Source organism: Xyrauchen texanus, chromosome 8, assembly GCF_025860055.1.
Source record: "Xyrauchen texanus isolate HMW12.3.18 chromosome 8, RBS_HiC_50CHRs, whole genome shotgun sequence".
Classification (NCBI taxonomy): domain Eukaryota; kingdom Metazoa; phylum Chordata; class Actinopteri; order Cypriniformes; family Catostomidae; genus Xyrauchen; species Xyrauchen texanus.
This window is the reverse complement of record NC_068283.1, coordinates 30,628,072-30,645,849: the sequence shown is the minus strand read 5'-3', so window position 1 is coordinate 30,645,849 and position 17,778 is coordinate 30,628,072. Positions and strand designations below refer to the sequence as shown.

Genomic DNA, 17,778 nt, shown 5'->3' with positions numbered 1-17,778 from the left:
TTAAACTTACGCATTTCATTTTGATAAGACAATCAAATTGAATTAAGTAATCTTTGACAAAAGAAAATGTAAATATATGTGAGTTTATATATATTTAAATTTGCTTTTGTCTAATTTGGAATGAGATGTGTACACTCAAAAAATATTTTAGCCAATTTTTATGATTTACACATTTGAATTTCATTAAATTCCAACAAATTGTTATAAGAAATATTATAAAACTTAAAAATATATACAAAATATCTAACATTTGCCTCAGTATTCTATGTAAGATCATGTTACTTAGATATAGGAATGGCAATACTATATAGATCTACTATACAGTAGGTATCAACCTGCATCAGGAATACATGTAAATATTTCAATTTTCAATTACACATCTTTGTGTCTAATGTACACATGGCCATTTTGCAGACATCTGCCCTTTCAACCAAAATGAAGGCAAGTCTCCAGCTTGGAGGTTTTTCATGTGTCTTTGAATCAGGTGCCATAGCAGTCATCACCGTGCACAATCCCGTCTGACCACATTCTTCACAGGCTGAATACTACCAAACAAATGGTAGAGTTCAAACTTCTACCAGTCATTGCCTTTCTCTTGGCACAGGACAGGACAAATACAGTTGGCTGACAAGAGCCATTGTGAGACACAATGAAAAACCATTTTCATTTCAGGATCCTTATAGGTTTGAATTTATGGTTGATTGCTTCAAACTGATTGCTTTAACTGTCAAAGGTACAATTCATAATTTTTTTAATGACACATCTTTAGTGTTATATGAAATTAGCTAGATCTATTCTCAAATAAATACAAAGTAATCACAGTTTAAATATAAGATTTTGATAAACCTTTAGAAAAGGAAAGATCTGGTTTACAACAACAATGTAAGATTACAGTATTTCTGCTGTTATTACTAAAAAAATCAATTAAAACAGTCTTTAAATTCAGTGCATCTTAATATATCTGACCATGGGAGAAGTCCAACCAAAAAATATCACCCTTTATTTCACTTCATACAGTATCTCCCACCTAAAAAAAAAAAATCCCAATGGCCTCTTATTTTTGTGTCTGGTTGTGCTTTCCATTTAGGGTTCTTGCATGATCCCCCAAGGTTAGTCTGTCTTGGCAGTCTTTTGCCTCCAAGGGTAAATGAGTTCTCCTACAAACAGTTTCTTGCACAGAGCAGCCCAGGAATCTTTAGGCAAACAGCTAGAGGTAGGTGCCCGGTAACACTGCAGCACGGAGCTGCACTTCAATGGGTTGATCTGTAGATGCCGAAAATCAAAATACATTTTTCATTCATGTTTGCTTATTTGGCACATGCTACATTATAAAACCTCAGAGATTAGTAAAGCACTTCCAGTGTTTGCACTGATTATTAACTGGAGACAACAGACTTCAGAAATAGACCAAATTGAGAATCAACCAAATAGAGCTGTTTAGTAACTCTGATACCCACCCCACAATATCAACACTTCAAATCCAAACAACAAATGAAACCTAAGCATAAATACACTATAGGATTAGAAGTTGTTTCACCAACAACGAACAACCAACCTACCTCCAACATCAGGTGAAGAGGAGTTCCAGATTCCTGACAAAGCACCTTGAATTTAACCCCCTCTGGAATACAAATATTCATATAAACTACAGCAGTTAGACAATCAATTGAAGAACCACATAATTAGGGACATACTGTACATTACTACATGGCCTTGAAGTACTCACCTAAAAATGTATATTCCGTCATCACTTACCCTCATGTTGTTTCAAACCTGCATGACTTTCTTCCATGAAACACAAAAGTTGATGTTAGATAAAATGTTAGCTTCAGTCACCTTCACTTTCATTGTATGAAAAAAAGCTGCAATGAAAGTAAATGGTAACTAGGGCTGGATATTGATACAGATTTCCAGATTCAAGCGCATGTTAACGAGAGAGGACTCTGGCTTTAACTCATCAATGCAATGCATGATTAGAATTAAATGTTTTTTTTTTTTTGTAGTTGCTTTTGATCAACAACTGACTGTAAATAACATAAATGTTATTAAGGAGACATTATTCAGTGACAAATGGATTGCATGGATCTGGTCTTAAACATACATTACACAGAACAATTTTTGCTCTCAACATGCTGTGAAAGGATCTCGCTTCTGAATACTTAACCACTAAACTACATAATTACTGGTGAGTGAAACGTAAACATTTACCAACCAGTTGCCAAATACATTAATTTTAATGGCATCGTGCGAAATTTGATTGCAAATGCAAGTGGTTGCCTCTCATTTTTTAAGCAATGAGCATAGAGGATTGCTTATTCCTCTACGTCCGTCGTTTTATCCTTTGCCATTTTACTGTGTGCTTTTTTCCCCTCCTTTTCTACTATTTCAACTGCATGTATATTACCCAATACAGCGTTTTCTTATCCATTTTTCCTCTCGTCTACATCTTGCATTTAGACTGCGTGCATTTATTTGCTCTGTTCTGCTTTACACTGATTATTGCATCAATCTCAAACATCTGCTGATCAGGAACCAACACAACAACAGCAAACTATTGTGTGAGGATTCCCACTGATCTCAAACCCTCGACATAACAACAACAAAGAATTGCGTTAAGTCATGGCATCCACTCATGTTATTGCTTCCTGCTTTGCATGTCACATGTTTACTATTGGTTCTTCTATCAGCAGTGAGGGATTTACATGTGATAAATGTAAGGAATTTGTCAGGCTGATTAGAAGGTAGATGAGTTAGAGGCACGCATGCGAATGCTAGTGGAGGTCAGTGAGAAAGAGAAGCTGGTAGCTACAGTTTCAGATACGGGTAGAACAAAGAGCAACACACACTTTGGTTCCAGCTGTAGAGCCCCCTGCAGAAGAGCGACATCACTCTCCTGTTTCTGTTAGGGTTTCCAAAATATTCTCAACACACAGTAATGCACCCACTGATAATCATGTTGAAAGCTTCCTTATTATAGGAGATTCTATTGTAAGGAACGTGGAAATAGAGACTTCAGCCACTATTGTTAAATGCATTTTGGGGGCTCAGGCATCTGACATCAGATCAAATGTACAAGTGCTGACTAATGCTAATTTTCTAAAATTGTTATTCATGTCAGGACTAACGATGTCTGGCTTCACCAGTTGGAGATCACTAGAGATAATGTTAAAGAGGTTTGTGAACTTGCAAAAATGATGTCAGACACTGTAATATGCTCTGGCCCCCTCCCTGCTTGTTGTGGTGACGAGGTATAGAGTAGATTAGTGCCACTGAATAGCTGGATGTCTGAGTGGTGTCCAAAGAATAGTATAGGATTTATAGACAACTGACACATGTACAAGAGACGTCACACAGGTCACATAAACTACAACACATCGAGACTGTATCACCCAGATTTCACATAGAGACTGAGTCTGTTCCCCGAACAACCAAACACAAACCCTTCACTAAATAATTTTGGATTTTTTTTTTGATTAAGGTTAAACTTGAAAATAACAAAAGCATTGAAGATAAACATCATATAAAATTTAGGGCTACCAATCAATCATTAGATCGCTTTCAAACAAAGCACTATTGTAATATGAAATTATTACAGATCATAATTTGGATGTGCTCTGTTTGACTGAAACCTGGCTTCAACTGGATGAATATACTAGTTTAAATTAATCTACAACTCCAGGTTATTGTTATAAACATGAGCCATGCAAGGGTCGAGGAGAAGGTGTTGCTGCAATTTACAGTGAAGTTTTTGGTGATACTCAGAGGACAGGATATAAGTTTAAATCTTTTGAACTATTAATGCTTAATGTGACACCGTCAGATACAATTAAAAACCTCTGTCGTTTCTTGCCCTTGCTACAGTATATACAGTCAGGTCCATAAATATTGGGACATCGACACAATTCTAATCTTTTTGGCTCTATACACCACCACAATGGATTTGAAATGAAATGAACAAGATGTGCTTTAACTGCAGACTTTCAGCTTTAATTTGAGGGTATTTATCAAATCAAATCAAATCAAATCACTTTATTGTCACACTACCATGTACACAAGTGCAACAGTAGGTGAAATTCTTGTGTGCAGTTCCGAGCAACATAGCAGTCATGACAGTGACGAGACATATACCAATTACAATAAACAACATACTTACACAAAACAATTTACATATCAAATGTACACATACACAAAACAATTTACAAATCAGATGTACACATACTTACACAACACAATAATTATATACAATGCAGAATATAGAACAGAATATACAATACAATACAATAAGTGGGAGTATATGAAATATATATGTGTATATATATATATAGCAGTTGTATTGAGGAGAATATGTTGACAGTCCAGTGTGAGATTATAGCTGAATAAAGTGCAGTGCTAATTATTGATCCTGATAGATCAAGAGTTCAACAGTCTGATTTACATCCAAATCAGGTGAACGGTGTAGGATTACAACAGTTTGTAAATGTGCCTCCCACTTTTTAAGGGACTTTTTTTAAGCTTTCATTTTTGGTGACATAATCATTCAAATAGATAATGAAAATGATACATTGGGATTAGCATTTATCAATATTCTCAACTCTCTTGGAGTCACACAAAATGGGACAGGACCAACTCATTGCCATAACCATACACTAGATTTAATTCTGTCATATGGAGTTGATGTTGATAATATAGAAATTCTGCCACAGAGCAATGACATCTTGGATCATTACCTCGTCTCTTGTATGTTACGATCAGCTAATGGTACTCATTCTAAACCATGCAATCGTTCAGGTAGAACTATTCTTTCGACCACTAAAAATAGCTTCAATAACAATCTTCCAGATTTATCTCATATACTCAGTAAGACAAAAAGTCTAGAAGACCTTGAAATAATAACAGAAAATATAAATAGTCTTCTCTAGCACTCTTGATAGTGTTGCCCCCTTCAAATAAATAAAAAAGCCCTGTACCATGGTACAATGATCACACTCATGCTCTCAAGAGAGCAGCTTGGAAAATTAGAGGTATTTTGCAGTGCAGGTAAAGAAGTGTCTGTAGCTACATGCAGGCACTAAAAGCTGCCAGGTCAGCATATTTTAGCAAACTTATAGAAAATAACCACAACAACTGAACCAGATATTCTGTCGCAGCACAATAGTAATGACTTCATGAATTTTTTTACTGATAACATTTAAATAATCATAGTACCTCAGAAAACAGTGTCTCAAATTTTTCCTCACGAGCCACTTCAATCATTCGCTGTCATAGGTCATGAAAAGCTAACAAAACTTAGCGAAACATCAAAAGCCACAGCATGTATGTTAGAAAAGAGGTATTTCCTGTAATCTCAGAACCTCTTCTTAATATGAACTCCTCGCTATCCTTAGGACATGTCCCAAGAAACTTTAAAATGGCAGTAATCAAATGGCTAATTAAGCCGCCACAGCTTGATTCTGGAGAATTGGCTAATTATGGACCAATTTCAAATCTCCCGTTTGTGTCAAAAATACTAGAAAATGTAGTGTCCTCCCAACTATGTTCATTTCTACAGAGAAATAGTATATATGAACAATTTCAGTCAGGATTTAGGCCCCACAACAGTACAGAGATTGCCCTTATCAGTTACAAATGACTTGCTCTTATCATCTGATCGCGGTTCCATTTCTCTTCTAGTGCTTTTAGATCTTAGTGCTGCCTTCGACACCATAGATCACAAAATTCTCTTGAATAGGCTTGAGAATTATGTTGGCATTCATGGACTTGCATTAGCTTGGTTTAGTTCCTATTTAGCTGTGTAAATGAGGAATTGTCAAATCAAACATAAGTTAAGTATGGAGTGCCACAGGGATCAGTTTTAGGGCCTCTGCTTTTCTCCATATATATGTTTCCCCTGAGAGATATTATCAGGAATCGTGGAATAAGTTTCCATTGTTATGAAGACAATACCCAACTTTATATTTCTTTGAAACACAATGAAATTTTACAATTCTCCAAATTAGCAGAGTGTATCAATGAAATCAAAAATTGGATGGCCAGAAATTTCCTTATACTCAATTCCAACAAAACAAAGGTACAAATTATTGGAACAAAAACCTCTAAACATAAGCCTCTTCTATATAATTTGACTCTTGCTGGATGGACTGTTACATCATCTTCTACAGCAAAGAAATTTGATGCTATATTTTGTACCAATCTGTCCTTTGAAAATAAAATGTTCAATGTTTGTAGAACAACATCCTTCCACCTCAGAAATATTGGTAAGTTACAACACATGCTCTCTGTTGCTGATGCTGAAAAACAAATTAATGCGTTCAAGACCTCAAGACTAGATTATTGTAATGCATTACTGCGAGGATGTCCTGCAAGTTCAATAAATAAACTTAAATTGGTTCAAAATGCAACAGGCAGAGTGCTGACTAGAACCAAGAAATGTGATTATATTACCGGTAGCCCCATTTTATCACCATTATATTGGCTACCTGTTAAAATTTCGTGGTCTAGATCTGCAGTACTTAAGTTACCTTCTACCATGCAATTTTCCATCATGTTCATTACGATCACAAAATTCTGGCCTGTTAATAGTTCCCTAGAATATCAAAATTCACAAAAGGAGGTAGATCCTTTTCCTATTTGGCTCCTAAACAATGGAATATTCTCCCTAACACTGTTTGGGGTGCAGACACACTAACTCAGTTTGAGTCTAGACTAAAGACTCATAGATTATCCATCAACTCGCAATTAGGCTGCTTTAGTTAGGTCTGCTGGAAGCAGAAACATTTATCATGATCTAAATGTTTAAATGGCATCTACGCAAATATTATTCTAATTGTTTCCCTGTTTCAACCTCAGGATTCATATCCCAAGGTTACCAGAGCTGGCCAGATCCAGCTCAGTTCCTGCTTAGTGTCGGACTCCATTACTACGTGTCTTTGAGTGATGATGAGTAAATGTAGCCGGTGCCAGCCAGACATCACTTCAGTCTATTACGATGGACTTAAGCAGATGAACTGATGCCAACTCCAACCATAAGACATGGGATACTTCATATGCCAATACCTGAACATTGGATTTAGGATAGACCTCACCGAAATTACCTACAGTCATTTCCAAAATTAAACGGTGATGCGCCTCACAGTTCTCTGCCTGCATCACCTTGGTCTACACTCTTTAAATGGAATACATAGACTATCAATTCATTGCCAACAAAAGTGTTCATCAGCCAATTAACAAGGACAGCTGCATCTATGTGAACTTCTGCAGTTAATCCAGGATGAACTTCAAAGACATTAGTCTTACATTTCATACAAAATCTTTGTTTATACACTGACCCTTAATACTTACATTTGCAATCAGAAGTTTACATACATACCTTGGCCAAATACAGTTTTCACAATTGCTGACATTTAATCGTAGAAAACATTCCCTGTCTTAGGTTAGTTAGGATCACTACTTTATTTTAAGAATTTGAAATGTAAGAATAATAGCAGAGAGAATGATTTATTTCAGCTTTTATTTCTTTCATCACATTCCCAGTGGGTCAGAAGTTTACATACACTTTGTTAGTACATGGTAGCACTGCCTTTAAATAGTTGAATAGTTAAATAGTCAAATGTTTTAGGTAGCTGTCCACAAGCTAAGCTGCTGGAATTTTGGCCCATTCTTCCAGACAGAACTGGTGTAACGGAGTCAGGTTTGTAGGTCTCCTTGCTTGCACATGCTTTTTCAGTTCTGCCCACACATCAGAATGATGTCAGGGCTTTGTGATGGCCACTCCATTACCTTGACTTTGTTGTCCTTAAGCCATTTTGCCACAACTTTGAAGGTACGCTTGGGGTAATTGTCCATTTGGAAGACCCAGTTGTGACGAGCTTTAACTTCCTGGCTGATGTCTTGAGATGTTGCTTCAATTTATCCACATAATTTTCCTTCCTCATGATGCCATCTATTTTGCAAAGCACCCCCACAACATGATTCTGCCACCCCATGCTTCACGGATGGGATGGTGTTCTTTGGCTTGCAAACCTTACCCTTTTTCCTCCAAACATAATGGTCATTATGGCCAGACAGTTACATTTCTGTTTCATTAGACCAGAGGACATTTCTCCAAAAATCTTCTCAAAAAGATCTTTGTCCACATGTGCACATGCAAACTATAGTCTGGCTATTTTATGGCAGCTTTGGAGTAGAGGCTTCTCCTTGCTGAGCAGCCTTTCAGGTTATGTCGATATAGGACTCGTTTTACTGTGGATATAGATACTTGTCTACCTGTTTCCTCCAGGATCTTCACAAGGTCCATTGCTGCTGTTCTTTGATTCATTTGCACTAAACTATGTTCATCTCTAGGAGACAGAATGCATCTCCTTCCTGAGTGGTATGATGGCTGCGTGGTCCCATGTTGTTTATACTTGCATACTTTTGTTTGTACAGATGGACATGGTACCTTCAGGTGTTTGGAAAATGCTCCCATGGATGAACCAGATTGTGGAGGTCTTAAAAAATGTCTGAGGTCTTGGCTGATTTCTTTTGATTTTCCCATGATGTCAAGCAAAGAGACACTTAGTTTGAAGGTAGGCCTTAAAGTACATTCACAGGTACACCTCCTATGAGAAGCTAGCTGGCTAATTATCTGCTAGCTAGCTTGACATAATTTTCTGAAAATTTCTAAGCTGCTTAAAGGCACAGTTAACTTGATGAATGTAAACTTCTGAACCACTGGAATTGTGATATATACAATTAAAAGTGAAACAATCAGTCTGTAAACAATTGTTGGAAAAATTACTTGTGTCATGCACAAAGAATATGTCCTAAACAACTTGCCAAAACTAGTTTGCTAATATTAAATCTGTAGAGTGGTTAAAACATTTGTTTTATTTACTTTTTTATTGACAACCTAAGTGTATGTAAGCTTCTGACTTCAACTGTACTTAGTTTGCTCATTTTAAACCATTACTTAAACTGCACATAGATAACTAATATTGGCATTATATTCATGCTGTTTAGCCAGAGGGGAACTGGCCCTCACAGTGATTCTGGTTTCTCCCAAGGTTATTTTTCTCCATTAACCAACATCTTATGGAGTTTTGTGTTCCTTGCCACAGTCACCTTTGGGGTTCTGAATACAATTATACATTTTTATACACAATTTACAATAATATTTAATCAAATTTCACAACGATGACTAAGACTTTATAGATATTACAGTATTATTTTCTGTTAATGCATGATTTTCTGTAAATCTGCTTTGAAACGATGTTTGTTGTGAAAAGCGCAATACAAATAAAAATGACTTAACTTATTGTAGTAGAGGGTTGCACATTGAGTGAAAGATCGATCTTGGGATTTAAGAATCGATATCGAGATTGTTCAAATGAATATGATGCATCAGATAATCTATATTTTTACCCAACCCTAATGTTGACTAAGGCTAACATCTCCTTTGGGTTCCATGGAAGAAACAAAGTATTATGGGTTAGGAACAACATGAGAGTGAGTGAATAATACCAGAATAAAAATTTTGGGGAGAAAGATTTTTTTTTTAAATAAACAGCTTAACAAGTTTTTTTTTCTTCCTTTTCTTTCAATGTGATATGGCTCACCTGCCAATCTTTATGGTCTACAGATACGTAGGCCAATGGCAAACAGGGGAAAGGAGTTGATGAAGTCGACACTTAGATGAATCACTCCCTGGAACAGCACCACCACCAGCCGCAGCTAGAAACAAGCAGAGAAACTCTTACCCATGCTAACAAACACCAAAGCTATTCTAATCAATTTATGAGCTGTGAATCTTTTTTACAGATGCACCAATATTATAATTTTTGGCCAATACCAATTGAAATAAAAAACTAATGGCCTATACTGAAATTTTGCCTCTAATCTTATTTTGTTATCAGATCACTGTTTTCCTTAAGAATTATGCATTAGAAATGTACAAATTAAAAAAATGTAATTGAACATGGATTGGAACTTTTGAACACATGACAGGCCATAATTGAATAAAACATATTTAAAAAAAATAAATAAAAAAAATTATAACCTGATGATTGTGTGAAGAGAAGGGCAGGGCCGGGCTGTGACTACGCATGCCCGACGCCCAATCGGGCTAATCAGCCGAGGACAGGGATAAGTGCAACGAATGCGGCAGTTCGGGAGCGAGAGCCACATGCAGCTGCCATGTGTGTTTGTGTTGTGTGTCTTTTTGTTTAAATTAAATATAATTTGGACTGTTCCCGCCTCCTCTTTTCCCAACCTTAACCGTGTTACAATAAGAAAAAAAGGTAACATTGTATTTCTAAAACATTGCATTTGTTTTTGAAGCTCAAAACAACGGAGCTAAGATTTTAACACGTTTGTACTGTTTATGATAGAACATTACAAATTCATACTATGAATACTATGAATTTGTTGGCCAATTCCACAGAAATGTCAACCACATCATGGAAAACTAAAATGTTTTAACAAAAGAAACTAAATCCCTTTTTAAATTCTGTTTTATATTTGTATAATAGATAATGCCATCCAGACCGTGAGAGGGTGCCGCTTGCTCACACAGTGCTGACTGTAAAGCTGAATGCAGATATATTTTGAAACAGCCTTTTAAGGTTAATGTAATCCCACAAGGCCATATTGCAATTTTAATCTTAATTTAATCAATCATGCAGCATTAATGGATATTATACTGTTGTCTCAGTAGTCAAAGTCTGCTGGTTTCAAAGGGTTTTGGATGTTACTAATTATTTATAAATAAATCATCGTTTTTTTTCATGCTTATAACAATATGCAGATGGTTTTAATTTAGTCTCTAATTGGCTGATAAATATCGGTGCATCCCTAGATTTTTGTATACATTTTTACATCTAAATTTGAATATTTTTCACCATATTTCTGTAAATGCAGTATATGTGGGTAGGTAATTAAAAGTGTAATGCTGTGCCAGCAACTAAGGCTATTCTCAAGGCAGGAACTGTGTTGTTCAAAAGTTTTTCAACATGTACATAAGAGTTATATAAATATAATTACAGCTGCAACAACTAATCAATAAAATTTATAATTATCGATAATGGAAATCATCGACAATAAATTTAATTATCGATTAGTTGGATATTTGCAGTAAGCATGGAGAAGCCCCATCAGTGACATCACTTCACAGCCAAGTGAAAAACGTGTTGCATAATAACTCGTTTGAAAAACTGCGGAGACAAGTCGAAGCGGAAAAAATAGGCCCCAAGTTGTCCAGCGCACAAGAGCGCTTGCTGCATCAGGTGCTTTTACAGAGTGTTTGTGCTGTTTGATGCGCAAGAGTTGTTTTCTCCAGAGCATCGCTAACATTTTACTGCTATGCTCTATGTTTTATAATGTAAACATGTTATGAATTCAAAATCAGCAGTGTATTTAGCTAAACTGTTTGTTTTTACCACAAGCGAGTCCACCAATTGCAATCAAACCGATCGCAATGGAGCGCAATCATTTTGATTAAACTCGTGCAACATCATACCACGATTTCAGTTTCAATGTAATCACTTTTGCAGCTTTCATGGATATCAGACTGAAGTCTCAGCAGTCATGGTGTGCTGGTTTTTAAAGTGTTTTCTCCTGCTCATGTAAGCGCATGTAATAAAGTGAGCACTGGGATGAGTGAGTTTTTTCAGTGCGAGAGTGAATTTGCATAGGATTTACAGATGATTGTACTATATTAAACTGTATATAATGCTGAATATAATTTATAATAATGCAAAGGGTGCTGATATTTGAAAGTCCTCCTGATAATGCCACATGTAATGTCTGATTTCACTAGTAAATTTATACTATGGCAAACATTTTACCGGATAAGCCATACACATTTCTTTTTAAAAGAATAGTTTAGAAACATGTAATCAGTGAAAATACTATTTTAAAAACTATAATATTAAAATACTTAAATGTATGTAATCAGTGTGTACAAGCCTATGTATTTAACATAATTATGTATTTTTCGCTGGGCAGAATTATTAATATTTCTATTCTCGGTCACTATTGCCCTCTAGTGGGCTGATTTTTTTTGTCCCACTCCATGCCCTATGGATCATTTTACTCTTTAATGAGGAGCACTTTTTGTTAAGTTTTACAAGTGAAGGAACTGTTTCTAATAATAATAATAATAAACTTTTCATGATTCAGGCTTTGTTCAAAGTTTTTTGAGAGTATAGAATCGTGAATTCAGTCATGTAAATCAAACCAAATCCTTAAGCCTTGAAAAATCATATATTTAATAAAATACAGGAAATACAATTTCAGTTTTTATCCGATTAATCGTAGAAATAATCGAAGATTAATCGTTATCAACATAATCGTTATTTGCAGCCCTAAATATAATAAATTATTACAGCAGGGTAAAACAATATAAGATGTTTCAAATGAACATGTGAAAAAAATCTAAAACTTTTCCTGGTAAAACCTTATTAAACATAACCCTCAAAGTGCTTTTTTTAATAAAATCATCATCTAATTGCATTAAAAGAAGAACAGACTAGTAAAATATGTTTAAGAAATGCAGTATATGTAGTATACGAGCATATGAGCATGATCAAAATCTACAGTATCAGATTTGTATAAGAACAAAATAAAAAACACTAAGGACATCATAAATTTATACAGACTGTTTAATTGGGATAGCATAATTAGGATGAGGGGGAAAAAAGTGACTCACCAGTGTAAAGACTAGGTAATACAGTGCGGTGGTAGGCAGCAGGAACAGCAGAATCGTAAAGAGCAATGTGCCAATGAACAACTGCAAAGGCAACAGACACAGGAAATGTCAATGGGACTGTGTTAAGTGTGGCAAAATTATGTTGAATGAGCAGTAGAAGAATGAGGGATATAAAATTGTGATGTACCTGGTCCAGGTCGTATGAACACGAGTCAACCCTCTGCCTTAGTACGTTCCATTTCTTTCCTCTGAAGAGCCGCCACAGGGAGGAGAGGCCAAAGATCTTTAGGCAATACAATCTGGGTAAAAAGATCAGATGACAAGAAAGTCAGAGGACTTCCCGCTCAATCGGCATGCACTTCAATTTTCAGTCAAGATTACAGAACTGAGATCACACCACCATCATAGGCCTGAAGTAATTAAAAATATGCCACTGCCCTCTACTGGAAAACATTGAAAATGCATGAATATTAAGTGACTTGCCAGTGAAATAATTACAGGTAAACATAAGTGAAACTCACCTGGCGGCATACACATAAAAACAGTAGATGTGTAAAGTCAGAAGAGCCACAATGTCAGACACTATCGAGAGAGCAAATGTCAATCCCAAGCAGGCTGAGAGGCCTACATACCACAGTATCCTCTTAATGAAAGGAGACATCAAGTGGATATAACCTGTGGAAACATCACATGCCATACATGAACTGCTATGACCTGCTATCTCCAACTACATGGATCAGAAGAACGAACCAATCAAAGTTAACATTTTTCACTTCAACCTTGAATAATTTAATCACTGATCCACAGATGAATGTGGTAGAGAAAGAATCTCCCCAGCACTTGGTCAAGAGCTCGGTTCATCTTCAGTCCAGCAGGAGCTCCCATCAGCCATTCTAACAGCTCCTGCAGCTCCTTTGCTACATGCTGAGAGAAAATCATTAAGACAATTCAGACATAGTCCTTTATTGTTATATTGCTGCATCTATGAGCACTATAAGTAAAAAGCATGTTTTTGGGATCCTGCTTGAAAGAGATATTTAAAGGGATATTTCACCCAAAAACTGAAAATTCTTTAATCGTTTACTCACCCTCGTGCCATACCAGATGTGTTTGACTTTCTTTCTTCAGCCAAACACAAATTAAGTTTTTTAAAGAATATTTCAGCTCTGTAGGTCCATACAATGCAAGTGAATGGCAATCAGACCTTTGTAGCTCCAAAAATCACATAATGGAATTAAAGAAGTCATCCATAAGACTCCAGTGGTTCATTCCAAATCTTTAGAAGCATATAATAGGTGTGGGTGAGAAACAGATCAAAATTCAATCCTTTTTTCATCTAAATCTCCACTTTCACTTTTACTTCTGAAAGTCACATGGTGCCTGTTTAGTTTAATTTTCATGTCTGAAAGTGAAAGTTTAATTGGATGTTTAGAGTAAAAAAAGGACTTAAATATTCTTCTGTTCCTCACCCACACCTATTATATTGCTTCTAAATCCAAGAGATTGGATTTAACCACTAGAGTCTAGGGCTGTGCGATATGTAAAAAATATTTTATCGATAATTGCCTTAAAAAATATTGCGAAATACGATTATATCGTTAACCCCCCTGCTGAGGGTCGGTGAATATTTTTGCTTTATTGATTTTGTTTTAAAATTTGAATTAATTTATTGAAACATGAAAAACTTAAAAGACATTTCTAAATTCAAAATGCACTTTAAACTAAATGAAAAAGAAATTAAAATAACAAAGTGATAAAAAAAATCGTATTTATCCACCTCCCCAAATCCAAACATTTACTATCTCCACGGTCCATTTGCCATTACGCAAGCACCCGTCAATGCCAATAGGTGTAAAATTACTAATGGCTTATAGATTAAGAACTAAAGACAATTACATTTGTAAAGATAATAATAATCATAATAAATAAGCCTAATAAATTCCCTTGCATCTCCAAATTAATGATTTAATAACTTTGACTTTGTATCTTTAATAGAAAGATATTTATTACTGAACCTGCAGAGTTGCATTCACAATGCATGTAAACTGTGAACTGCTCCAGGGAAATAAAGCGAACTAAACTCGCAGCACCTCCTGAGATGATCAGAGATCATTTGCAGCATTCTCATAGACAACATTATTCTTGCAAACAGTTTTTAGACAAATGAAACAGAGAAAAATTTGTGACAACACTTAACATGCGCTTGTTCCACAAGACAGGCTCGTGCTGCACACCTCTGAACAAACAGAATCAGACACGAGCATTGAAGGCTTTTCTTTTGTCTGTTCTTAAAAATATAATAAAGTGTGTTTCTTCAAGTTCATGTCTTGTGACTAACAGCATTTCTTTTCATGTGTCACTTCGAGATGTCTTACAGGTCACCCTCCTGTTGCGGGTAGTTGAGCAAAATTACCTGCGCATGAAATACATTCGGACGAGGAGCTTGCCAACAGGATTCAGCCTCGTCACATTTGGCGGGTGCTAGTTTCAGACTTCCCAGATCCATGCTTTTGACATTTCCTGATATTTTCGATCATTGTTTGACAATTGAGTGTCGGAATCGGCATCTTTATAAGATATCATCGATATCCGATAACATCATCCTATCGCCCAGCCCAACTGGAGTCATATGGATTACTTTTATGTTTCCTTTGTGATTTTTGGAGCTACAAAAAGATATGATCACCATTCACTTGCATTGTATGGACCTACAGAGCTGAAAGACTTCGTTTCTGTTCTGCTGAAGAAAGAATGTCATACACATCTGGGATGGCGTGAGGGTGAATAAATGATGAGAATTTTCATTTTTCAAGTTGTTTAAATAATCATTTTACAGGATTATAGGGTTTATGGCATTACATATAACTTTACACAGAAATGGTTGGTAAGCAGTTTTATCACACTAAAATCATGTTACTTGCATATTGGTTAAGTCTTGTGGCTATACTTTTGAAACAGTGAGTATTTTAACGCTTCTCTGTTACACAGATTTTTACATAATTTTGTTTATCTTTTTCAAAAAGGAGTGAAAAGTTTGGTGTTAATCAACATTATGCCACAAATTCTGTCGATTGAGTTTAACTTGTATTGAATGCAGAATATTCCTTTAGGAATTGCAAGTGGGAAAAAAAATTAACAAGTCAGAATTTACAGTACACTTGCTATACTTACATCAGCCATTGGCACTAGAATTTTTGCTAGCTTGCCAATGCGATTCTCCCTGTAGAGCCACGAGATAAGCAGCAAACCAAGGGCTATGTCCACAAGAAAGGACACAAAAACGTTTGCTTTTCTGTGAGGGAGTGGAAATGAGGTCTTAGTAGGGCTACATGCTTTATTGAATAACAGAGCAAATGAAAAAACCCAGAAAAAAATTAAATTGACGACCATATAAATGCTGTACCTCATGAAATCCATGTGTGTCGTAGCTTTTTTCATAGAGAAAACGGTCTTGAAATGTCCTGCCCTGTATCCTGACTGAACACAGGTAGACAGTTTGCTTGAGATTAACAACACTGGGTGTAAATTTAAAATCCTGAAATACAAAAAAAAAGTTAGAATAGTAGTTCAGTCTGACACTCTTAGTTTTAGGTTAAAACAAAGCTAGCTTCACCCAAAAATGAAAATTAACTAAACATTTACTCGCCCTCATGATCCCAGGTGTGTGTGACTTTCTCTCTTCAGCAGAACATATTTGAAGGAAAATATCTCATCTCAGTAGGTCCTTAAAATGCAACTGAATGGTGATTTCTCTTTTGAAGCTCCAAAAATATCAGTCAGCAAAAACATCATCCATATGACTCCAGCTGTTAAATCAATGTCTTCTTTTTTTAAATGTTTGGATCAAGGACCCCTTGTGGGTAGAGAGATGAGCCAGGACCTCTGTTACATATTGTATAAAATTGACTGTTGCGCATTATGGCTATACAAATGTGTATGGTAGGCCACCATATTATTGCATGAACATACTTTATGGTGTTTTTATTGCAAAGCAATTTAAATAATCATTAAATAATATACAGCAAGGTTCTGCTACTTTTCTGACATGAAGTGACATCTTTCATTTTCCTTGTTAATCACTGTTTCATATCCCCTCCTTAATAAAAAAAAGAAAAAGATAGACAGACAGACCATGTCCATGCAGGATAACAATTTTTAATATGGAGTGTTCATCTCATGTGAGTGATCAATTTTATTTACAATATGTGTATATATGTGTGTGTATATATATATATATATATGTGTGTGTGTGTATATATATATAAATAAAATTTTAAAAAACAAGCTACTGTACAGCATTCCTTCTCACTTGTAAACAGCGCTACTCTTCCGGCTGTGACTCACGTGCATCAGTTCTTACGTTTCAAGTGGCAATGCAATTGTCAAATGCGCGTATCGCTGCTGACCAGAAGCATGATTTAGAGTTTAAAAAAGTACTTAAGCATTTATTTTTTCTCACCTAAAGCAATCGAGTCACTTTAGAAGACATTGATTTAACAGATGGTGCCATATGGGTGACGTCTGTGACATGAATCTGTGATTTTTGGAGCTTCAAATGAGAAATCGACATTCACTTGCATTTTAAGGACACACTAAGATTTTTATCTATTTTTCTTTAAATGTGTTCTGGTGAAAAAAGAAAGTCATACAACCTGTCTACACTGGGCGCATCCATTGCCGTGACGCCACTCACCGCAACGGCTTGAGGCTGTCTATATTGGATGCTTCAACACAAACGTTCTTCCAGTGTAGACAGCATCATTGATTATAATGGGGTTCTATTGTCTTTGACGCAATGTGCCGCTCGTGTCCGATGCAGACAGGGTGTTGCGCACCTGGGATATCATGAGGAAGAGTAAATAATGAGAGAATATTCATTTTTGGGTGAAATACCTCTTTAAAGAGACAAGATGAGACACAAGACATGGTTTTATTGATGTTTGTGTTAACGATATACACATCATACCCATCACTGTGTATGTCAGGGACACATGAACTCACCTGAAGCTACAAAACCAGTTCCACAGAAAAAGTAAATAGGTTAGAAGGATGCAGACCGGAACAGAAACCTGTTTCAGAAGCTCTAAAATAATACT

General features: G+C 35.9%; 1 protein-coding gene across 1 annotated transcript; it reads right to left on the bottom strand.

The window, feature by feature from the left end:
• Positions 1-17,778, bottom strand: pigq (phosphatidylinositol glycan anchor biosynthesis, class Q). The gene is given in 10 exon segments (XM_052133186.1): positions 1-1,263; positions 1,560-1,621; positions 9,594-9,708; positions 12,683-12,763; positions 12,870-12,981; positions 13,204-13,606; positions 15,854-15,974; positions 16,086-16,217; positions 17,376-17,517; positions 17,684-17,778. Coding segments are annotated over 6 exon segments (699 nt in total). The 5' UTR covers positions 13,380-13,606; positions 15,854-15,974; positions 16,086-16,217; positions 17,376-17,517; positions 17,684-17,778; the 3' UTR covers positions 1-1,110.